Source organism: Erythranthe guttata, chromosome 11 (genome assembly GCF_056151865.1).
Source record: "Erythranthe guttata isolate IM_541 chromosome 11, IM_541, whole genome shotgun sequence".
NCBI classification, from domain to species: domain Eukaryota; kingdom Viridiplantae; phylum Streptophyta; class Magnoliopsida; order Lamiales; family Phrymaceae; genus Erythranthe; species Erythranthe guttata.
This window is the reverse complement of record NC_142543.1, coordinates 2040831-2052465: the sequence shown is the minus strand read 5'-3', so window position 1 is coordinate 2052465 and position 11635 is coordinate 2040831. Positions and strand designations below refer to the sequence as shown.

The window sequence follows — 11635 nt, the reverse complement described above, 5'->3', positions numbered from 1 at the left end:
TACATTTTAGCATCATCATGTAGTATTATTCATAATTATATATAACATTAGTTTTTTTAAATATTGTATATTAAGATTTATAATCTAAATATATAGATTAAGATTTAACAAATTAAATTTCTATCTTTATTTCTTAACATTTGAGATATATTAATGAAAATAGGAGATTGACAATTGCTGAAAATTACAGTAAAAAAATTGGTAGAAAAAATATTAAAAATAAATAATTACAAAAACGCAATTAGGGTTTTTTAGGGTTGCCCAACATTTCCCAACATTCTTTTATATATAAGATATCATAATTACCCCTCTAAGTCTAAGAATAATTACGTAAATAAAAACAAAATTTAAAAATATTTTAACACTAAAGTAAATAAAAATCAAATTAAAATAACTATTTCAGACTTTTATTATAAAGTGAATCAACACATTTTTTTTAGGGATTATTTGTCAAAAGCCCCCCATTACACAAGGCTAATTACAATAGATCCAATTTTTTTAGAACTATTTGAGATAAATCCATTTCAGCATTAAATAATAAAAAATAATAAATTATCACTATTTTACCCCTAACCTAAAGGTAACGTCTATTTTATGATTGGAAATAAAAAAAATTAAAAAAGATTTGTAATATATTTTCCTATTATATCGCAATTAATTACGAACCCTGCAATCATTCGTCAAGAAATCCTCATCGCAACGGAAATATCTCCGCAGCCGATCCTCCTCAACATCTCCGTCCGCCGCTCCTCCTCCCCGCCGCTGCCGGCCGCCACATCCGCGGTGAATTTCATCGTGCCTAATCATTGGGATGCCGACACCGTACTCTTTGTTGCTTACGGTAATTATTATTAATTACTCAATTTAATTAAACTAATTATATTGATAATATAATTATATGTATTTGGATCATGTGGTGCAGGAACGGTAATTATATAATTATTAATTACTCAATATATATAATTATATATATTGATAATATAATTATATGTATTTGCAAGTAATGGCAGAATTCGCATCTATCTTATGTTTGGTCTAGTAATTTTGATTTGCTTGAATTTAAATACTCCTTTAATTGAAAATTTTCAGACTTTTGTTACGACACACTTTTGCTAGCTTCTCGAGTTTAATTATCCGGTGATTGATCGTCATTATTGTTGTTATTGTTTTGAATTCTCATTCAGGAAAATTGATATTGTTATAAGCCAGAAAATGGAGATCGGTAAAGCGATAAGAGAAAGTGATGATATAAGGTTGATTTTTTGTTCTTTTAAATTTGGTAATGTTTTTGTTCTTGATGATATTTTTTTTGACGAAATTGTTGATGGGCGGAAGAAGATGATGATTTTTTCAAATAGTGGTTTACGTTTCAAATAACGAGAAGAAGATGATTACACAGACTATGCTCTAGGGTTCATTCGAGAGAAGATGGTGTCCTTTATAGTGGTTTTATAGCTTCTTTTTCGCAGAATTTTTGATGTTTTCTTGTTAGAATTCATAGTGATTTTCGATGTTTATATAGTTGTGTATATAATGTGGTTTTCATGTTTATATAATTGTTTCATATCAAGTGGTTTTCAGGTTTATATAGTTGTTTATACGGGGTAGTTTTCATAATGTCAGGCTTTGTTTTTGATAAATTTATAGTGGTTTTCAACAATTTTATAGTGGTTTTCAATAATTTTTGTACAAATTTTTATTTAACTGTATATACAGAGTGGTTTTTAAGTTGACATAGTTATTATAAAGAGTGGTTTTCAAGTTTACATAGTTGTTATACAAAGTGGTTTTCATGTTTATAGAGTGGTTTTCAATTTTATATAGAGTAGTTTTTATTTAAAAAAACTGAAAAGAAAATAAAAAAACCGATTTTAAAAAACTTAAATATATGAAAAAACGAAAAATAAAAATAAAATCATTTTTTAAATTAAAATAAAAAACATGAAAAATATAAATAAGAAAAAAAATAATTTAAACTAAACAACCGAAAAAAAAATAATAATATAATTACAAAATTTTATTTTAAATGGAAATAAAAAAAACCATTAAACAAAATAAAAAAGAAAAGGGAAAAAAAAAACTGAATTAACGTGATGAGGGGAATAATTTTAGGAGAAGATTTGGGTATAGATTATGGGTGTAATTTTTTTTAAATTAAATTATTATACTAATTAATAGTTAGTGGGGGCATATATGGTTTTTCAGACCCATTGGATTTATCTCAAATATCATTTATAAAAAAAGGATTTATCAAGAATTAAATTCCCAATGAAGGGTGTTTGGCATATTGCCCCTTTTTTTTATATAAATAAAATACCAATACCAAAAATTCAGTAATATATAACTGAAAATCCATTATTCATTATTTCCCAAGAATTATATAAAATAGTATAGATATCAAACCAAATTAATCTTAAACTAGTCTAATTACCAAAACACCCATCCAGAATGAAAAAATAAATGAATAACTAGTAATAATCGCAGTCGCCGGAGTCACACGGCGGCGGAGGCGGAGGCAATTTCACGGAGCCATCGATAACGGACAAGCAGTAATTCTGCAACAAAGAAGTAAACTCCGGGTGTAAAGGAAACACCTTCGGCAAACATCCCTCGTCGATTTGCAAGAAGGCGCTGCAGCAAGTGGGGCCCACAAGTCGGGGCTGAAGGCTGAGGACGGAGAATATCAGTTCGTGGAGGCACCCGTGGACCTCGAATATTCCGGCGAGGCATTGCCGGACGTCTGGCAAACCCAGGCCGCCTCCGATCAACCCTACGTCGCTGAGCAGATCTGCGGCGGATGGTGTGGCTAGGATTGTTGTGCAGGCGATTATGACTGCGAACACGTGCAGGAAGCTGGGCTTAGACATTTTTTTTTATTATTTATTTATTATTATTATTATTATTATTATTTTTTTTTTTTGTTTTAATTAATTAAGTTGGAGATTATGGTGTTGTGTATTGAATTTGAGGTTTTATATGAATATATTAAGAGAGGAGGTTAGTGAAACTGTGGATTTAATTTGTGTTATTAATTAAGTTGGTTTAAATTTTGCAATTAATTTGGTAACTCGTTGTAAATGAGGACAGTAAATTTGAAGTTATAACATTGCATTACATTAATTAATGTCATAATTAATTAATTACAAAAACTTTTACAACAAGAAATTAAAAAAGTTGATTCATACAACCTAAAAAATCATAATGACATATTTGTAAAAATTAAATTAGTTTATATATAACATGTAAATTAAATCTCCTATTTGCAGTCACTTTTTTTTTTTGCTAATTACTTTCTCAATCTCGACTACCACAATCTTAATCCACTACCTCTATAATTTTTTAATTGTTAATATTATCTCTTATTTTTAAGTCTATTTTCTCTAATTCTTCTTTGATTTATTTATATATTAGTGATCAATTTTATGTTATAACAATTAAATTTTATTATAATTGTTAATATCATGTATTAAACTAATAATTATTTTTATTTTTGAAATATTATACCATACATCGCACGAGGAATAAAATAAAATTTGAAAGTATTTTGACAAAATAAAATAAAATATATGACATGGAAGAAGTGCGCGTGCATGCACGCGTACGTGAGGAAGGGAGAGCAAGTAAACAGTAGGTGGGCACGTGTGGGCATGAGTAAAACGCATGCATTCACTTTAACGAAATATGTATGGACGCTGTGAAACCCCTTCTCCTTTTTCCCCACTTATTCTGCCCTACTTTCTCTACTTAAAAGCGATTCCTACACACACATATATATAATATATATATAATGGTATGTTGTTCGGACCAGCATTCTTGAATTAGTTATTTACAGTTAGCTTTTGGAAGTTGTAAGTTAGTTAATTACTCGTAACTTGTGCTAGTATATATCGATCGAGATAATAGTACTACGATGGTTGTCGTTATTAGTAGCAAGTTAATGTGGAATGAAGTAGTGGTTGACGAGGCTGTCATTTCGTGTGATGCTTTGGCCATTACTCGTAGAGATCGTGTCGTCGAGAGCGACGACGACGACGATGATGATGATGGTGCTGGCACGAATGTGGCTCCGGCAGCTTAATTGAATTATGCAGTTCATGAATAATAATATGTGCGTAGATAGAGAGAGAGAGAGAGAGAGAGAGAGAGAGAGAGAGAGAGAGAGAGAGAGAGAGAGAGAGAGAGAGAGAGAGAGTATTTAGTCTCCTAATTAGTTGCATGAGTATGTATCTTAATTATAAGTTAATTGCATGAATAAAGTAACTTTTATTATTGTATTTTGTCATTTTTATATGGGAATGGCTAAAACAAATACCGTTTCTTTCTCATTTCAATACCACCAACAATTTTTTAAAAAAAAAAAAAGATAATGACATTAATACCCTTAATAAAATCACATCACACAAATTTTGTGTGTGGTATTAATTTTCATTAATGGGTAATAATATTTTTTGGTATGTTGGTGGTATAAAAGTAAGAAAAAAATGATATTTGTTTAGCCGCTACCTTCTTATATAAGTGTTTGCAAATTGCAAGATTGCTCTATTTACAAAGTCTTAATTAATTTTGTTGTATCAAATTATTGGGCAATTATAGATGGGTAAGGAGTTATATTGGGCTTTCATGACAAGTTTTATCACTTTGGGCTTATTTGAATTTGACGCCTAAGCAAATTAAATATTTGAATTTGAATTTGAAATTTATAATTACTGTCTAATTTTCTTATATAGTGATCACAATAATTAATAAGTATAATTAAATAAATTTGTATAAATTATTATTATATCAAAAAAATTACATCTTTTTTTTTTTAAACATTTATGGTGTGTGTATATAAATAATATATCAAGAAAATTGGGAAGTTAGATGCTACACATAGTTATTTTTATCGGGTGGATTTGAACGTAAATAATTTTAATTAAGTAATTACCCACTAAACACACATATGCACATGAATATGTATGTGTGTTTGATTATGTGTAGATGTACGATTTAAATCCACTCAGTAAATAACCAGATGTAACATCTAATTTCCTAAAAAATCCAAACATAAACAATAATATAATATAAAATAAAGCCATGTTCCTCTAATTAAGGTTAGATCTTCATTCTTATCCAATATGGGGAAGAAACAAATTGATTAAATGACAATTAGAAAAAAAAAAAAAAAAAGTATATAAACTATTCTAATTTGGCAGTATGTGCATTATAATGCATGATGAGAACATGGATTGTCGTTGGACAAAGAGACAAACTGTAGAATCACATGGAAACCACCTGAATACGGCGTCGTTCGACATACTCATTGGATGTTGCCATGGGAGCCGCACGTGTCATGATCAACTAGTGCTTCATTCGAGATTAAAAAACGACTGCTTCAATTGTTAATATATAATATGAATTTTCTTTTAAAATAATAATGAAAAGTGTAGATACAATTTATAGAATTAGTTAGCATGGCCGCAATGACTATGATTTAGCATGAATAATTGGTGATAATTTTGAAGAGGATGGTCACAAAATTAAAAATTGCACACAAAATCGAACCGAAAATTCAGTACGTGTCCACACCGAATCGAGAATTCACTTCTTTATTAAATAAAGATTTTCTGAAATTTCAATATGAAATACAATATAACGGATATCGAAATATTAATAATTAAAAAAAAAAAAACTTCCAAAGTATAACAAATTATAAAATACGAGATAAGCAACTCCAATGATGGATATAAAAGAGTAATCAAATACTTATTTGATATTTCAGATAATATTTAATATTTATTTAAAAGTCATCTACTTCAATCATGATTATCTAATTAAATACAATTGAAAATTTATGAGTAATTTTATTGATTATCTAATTAAATACCAATTAAAAAGATTATCTAATTAAATACAATAGAAAATTTATGAGTACTTTTATTGATTATCTAATTAAATACCAATTAAAAATTTATGAGTAATTTTATTTGTAATTGTCACATATCAATATATGATTGGATGTTTAGATGGATAACTTAATTTCCACCAAGTATTTTTACATTCCAATTTTACATTCCAATTGGTGAATTATCAAAATACATCCCTTACTTAATAACCCATTAGACTCTTACTAGAATCTATTGATATCTATATATCATATAAAAAGAGAATCTATGCCCTCAATGATTGACATGTGGCAAATGATGATGTCATTTGTCAAAATTGCTTAGTTGGAGTTCAATTGATTAGGTGGATTCTTCAATTGATTAGGTGGCATTTTTATTTATGGATGTTTTTAAGTTTTTTCCTATTTTACATTTACACAATCATTTAATAATTACCACATGTATATATATTATTTCCAAAGTTAAAACTTTATAAATTCGAAATAAAAAAATCTTATTTATATTTTCAGTATTTCAAAATATATTTATTCAAATAAATTCATGAAACTCAATTGTTTTACGAATATTCAAATAATTTTCATAAAAAAAATATTTTTTTAAATACTAAAATATTAAAATAAAGGAATATGTTGTTGTTGTTGTTTTTTTTTTTTTTTAACATTTTAGAATATTCGAATATCCATTCCATTAAAAATAATAATAAAAAAATATTTTAGTTTTTAATTGAAGTATTTAATAAATATACACTATTTTTTTATATAATTTTTATTATACCATATTTCAAATTAAAAATAATTATATTATTTAATAAATATGCAATGCACGGTGGATTAATTTTAAATGCAGTAGTTGGTTGTATATTTGAAAAACACTATTTAATATATAATATGGCCCGAATTATAAAACGGATTATGCATTATATTTATTAATTATTATTTCAAATAAAATATCAAATCACCAATATAAAGGAATCTTTAATATCCAAGATTCCATCATATCATCTTTGATTGATTTAATTTATACTTTAATTCAAAATTGAATGGTAAAAAATAAAAATCGTATCTTCATATTTAATGTTTGTATATTGCAAGATTTTTTTCCACAAGTTATTATTTTTTTTTTTGGGTTGTTTCCTTTATTTGTTTGATTTGATTTCATTTACTAATATATAAATCTTTTGAATTTTTAATTTTTCCATATAATTAAGTTCATTTTCAATACTATATAAACCCCTCAATGTTCATTTCATTTTTTTCTACCACCATTCGATTACAAAGTGCACAATGTTCGTATTATACAGTTTCATATTACATTTTTTTTTTATCATTTCTTATAAATTATTATAAGTATATATGCATAGTTTTATATTCATAATTAATTTTATATATACATATTAGTACTATTTGTATTTCTTTCTCTTGGGTTTTTATTTTAATATACTTTTTTTTTATTGTTTTCATGCAGTTTATTAAATAAAGTCGTGCGTACTTTATGAAGATCAAAAAAATTGTTTGCGCTCAGTCCAAACAATGTGTTATTTGCAACGCGTATTTTGATCCTAATTTCGATCCATGTATGTGCGTCTCATGTTGGGAATCAATCAAAGTCGTTCCACGCTCTGGATCTTGCATAATGTTTAACAAATTGGAATTCAATGTATTATGTTCTTCTTGATGTTTTGGTTTCATTGATATTCGTTGTTACACTTCATAAAACAAATAATTGTATACAATGTATCAAAAAAAATTTGTTTTTAAATTCTTTGTTTAATTAATATTGTTTCATTTTTTATTATCCTGTCTTTATGTTATTGTTAACATTCTTTTTTTTTTTTCTTTTTTTTTTCGCATCATTATTTGTATTCTTTAATATCCGTTGTTTCGGTAAAATTCTTTTATTTCTCCTTACTTCTTTATTTTTTTTATGTTTGGCAACTTCCATTAATTTTTCCTATCCTAATTTTCTTATATTTTCATTTTTATTCAAAGTTCTTTTTTTTTTGTCCCAATGTGATTCTTACCAATTTTTCTGTTGCTTTCATTTTTTCTTATATTTTTATTTTTCTTATAGTTTCATTTTTATTAACTATATTATTATTATATATTGTTATTTTATTTTTTCGTTGTTCATTGTTTCATTGGTTTTTTTTTTTCCTTTTCTTATTTCCTTTTGCAGAACCTTACCAATTTGTGCAAATTATGTAACAATAATGGTTACGTACTGAAGAATATGGAGTATGATGTAATCAACAATAATTTTTTTGTATGAGTACTGTAACAGTCAAAAAGTTGAATATAAATTATTATCTCTTATATCAAGTTGTTATGACCGAAATATTAATTTTCGTTAGGTGCAATTTGTATTCATATTTGTGTTTTATAAACAAATTGTAAATATAAATTGCATATTTTTATAATAATATTCAAAATCTTTTAAAAATTTAAAGTCATATTGTTTTATAAATAATATTAATATATTTCATTAATGTATTATTATGTACTATATTCATCCGATTAGTAATAGGTCAATTAATCAAATGAAATATAATAAAACATATTTGAATACATTATATGAATAATATTAATTTGTACATGTCATGAAATTTATATTGGTCTTTAGTATATTGCAAATTAATTACCCGAATATAATTTTGAAAAACTTAATTTGAAATAAAATCAATTATTCGAAATTATATAGTAATTTGGATCGATCATTTTCATATATATTTTGAACCGTATCAATATGTAATGATTTTAAGACCAATACTAGCTAATTGATATTTTGATTTTTAGTTTGTTTCATTTGGATTAGAAGATTAGATTTTCCGTTTTTAACTTACCATTTTTCGTTTCAATTACTCATTGTTATGTATGTGCTCATAACTTGCCATTTTTTGTTGTAATCAAATCACCGGAGATCATTTTCTAAAAGGAAAGTCAATGAAATTATTTAGTTGCTAATTAAAGACATGTTTAACTAAATGTAATATATAACACATAATTGGGAAATTCTATGCTACACATGTTTAACACATAATTGGGAAATTCTATGCTACACATGGTGAATATAACCAGGCACCCTAATTAATAAGATTCCCACTACGGGTTCAGTTATGGCCCAATGGATTTTAGAAATATAATTATAAAATAAATAAAAAAGGACACATGTCAAAAAAGAGCACCCGGTGAAAATCACCGGGTGTAGCATCGTATGCCCCCACATAATTTGATTTCTCCTAAATATAAGCAGTATATAACCGACTCATAACACAATATCCGATTACTATGGTAATTTATTTTCTTTACTTTTTAATATGCTGACTAATCAATTATTGAGTTTATGAAATCAAATCAAACTAACCCTAAATTAATCAATTATTTTACTCCATTAATACATTTAATATTTATTTCCTTAACAACATGTTATTTACTTTTTTTATTTAAAAAAATAAGTATAAATACCCCTTTGAAACCTATTCCAACTCATTCATACTCTAACCACAGTTATTAGAATCACATCAAAAATTGGTTTGGCTCATATATGCTATTTTTTTCTGTAGTTATATCGATTATATACTATTGTATATAATATACAACTAATTAGTTTGTCCAACGCATTGTATTTATTGTAAATTGTTACGGTTCGATTTTCAATATATTTCATACTAAATTATAATTTAATTTATGTTTGTTATTTATTTTTATTTTTTTAGATACATGGCTAACGTCGTGTGTGTAATATGTGGCAACATCAATAAAAGAGAAGCAATATTATTTACGTTGAAGAAGAATTGGACGTGGTTAAGGTTGATGTTGATAACTCTAAGTTGGGATTTAAAAAAAATCTTAAATCTAATGATATATGTCAAATAGTAAAAACACATTATTTATTTATTGTTTGTATTACAGTCATTTCAAATATTATGTTTTTTTTTATTTAACTTTTATTTATATCATATAAATAAAGAATTTGTCCATGCGGATGACTATTTTTTGTAAAAAAAAATAATAGAATTGGAGTGTATAGGTCGAAGTCCCTACAATGTGGTTATTTGTTCAAGGAAAAATAGCTCGGGTTTGAAGATGGTGGTCAATGAAGGCTGGACAGATTTTTGCGAATTATATATAATATGTTCTGACAATACATATTCTTTTGTTTTCACCCCTACAAAGTAGTATTATTCAAGTAATACATGTAAAAGTAAAAAATATGTAATTCATGTATTTGGTGTTTTATATAAAATATTTAGTTAATTGTTTTCGTATAGTTACATAACTTTTATACGTTTTGTCAATCTTCATTTGATTCATGTATTTCGCTAATTCGATGTTATACATCAAAAATAGTGATTGTGATTTTGTGTCAATATAGTTACATAAATTTTATACGTTTTTGTCAATCCACTATTGTTCGTTATTTTTAACTTTTAAATTAATTTCTAGAAATGTATCCACTATTTCTTCATGATTCTTTTTGTTTACATTTTCCAATAATATTTCTAAAAGTATATCCATTATTGTTTGTATATGATTTTTAAAAAAATATCTTTTAATTCTTCAAATTTTCTTTCTTTAAATTATTAAGGAGTTTGTAATAATTTTAAGGTTCTTTTTCCCTTTTTGGTTTTGCACGATCATGTACACATGTACACATTGATAATTTCTTCTTAATATGATTTTAAATATATGTACGAAATGTTTAGATAAATACGTAAAAGTAACTTTTTTTATTATTACTTTAATACAGAATCAATATTTTCAATATTTTTTTTCTTAATTTACTTAGGATATTTTAATTTGATTGTTTTTTTTAATAATTATTTCAATGTTTCAATATAATAGTTTGTAATAATTATTCTTCGTATCAATTCATCATTTAAGTAAAATAAACTTTTAACATTCATCTAAAATCAACCAATCTATCACAATATAAGTTAATTAATTAAAGTTTCTCATATAAAAAATCAGTACCGATTTCGTTTTTAAAGTTTGAGTATGAAAAAAGGAATAATTGGTGATAAAATTTTTGTAAGATGATTTGTTTTTGTATGAAATATAAATTTCAAGTTTCAGTGAGTATATTAGTATTAGTATTAGTATTAGTATTAGTATTAGTATTAGTATTAGTATTAGTATTAGTATTAGTATTAGTATTAGTATTAGTATTAGTATTAGTATTAGTATTAGTATTAGTATTAGTGTATTAGTATTAGTATTAGTATTAGTATTAGTATTAGTATTAGTATTAGTATTAGTATTAGTATTAGTATTAGTATTAGTATTAGTATTAGTATTACTATTACTATTACTATTACTATTAGTATTAGTATTAGTATTACTATTACTATTACTATTACTATTATTGTTAGAATTATTATCATTATTACTATCAGTATTGGTATATGTATGCGTACGAGTACCAGTATCAGTATCAGTATCAGTATCAGTATCGGTATCAGTATCAGTATCAGTATCAATATTAGTATTAATGTTAGTACGAGTATTGGTATCACGATTAGTATTACTATTAATATTAGTATTAGTATTAGTATTAGTATTAGTATTAGTATTAGTATTAGTATTAGTATTAGTATTAGTATTAGTATTAGTATTAGTATTAATATTAGTATTAGTATTAGTATTAGTATTAGTATTAGTATTAGTATTAGTATTAGTATTAGTATGAGTATTAGTATTAGTATAAGTATAAGTATTAGTATTAGTATTAGTATTAGTATTAGTATTAGTATT

The 11635-nt window shown here is 25.4% G+C and overlaps 1 protein-coding gene across 1 annotated transcript; it reads right to left on the bottom strand.

Moving 5' to 3' along the window:
* Window positions 1-2468: 2468 nt before the first annotated feature.
* On the bottom strand, window positions 2469-2867 carry LOC105960636 (uncharacterized). Its single transcript, XM_088825532.1, has one exon. The coding sequence runs from the start codon at window positions 2865-2867 to the stop codon at window positions 2469-2471; it is 399 nt and encodes a 132-aa protein (XP_088681658.1).
* Window positions 2868-11635: the final 8768 nt, after the last annotated feature.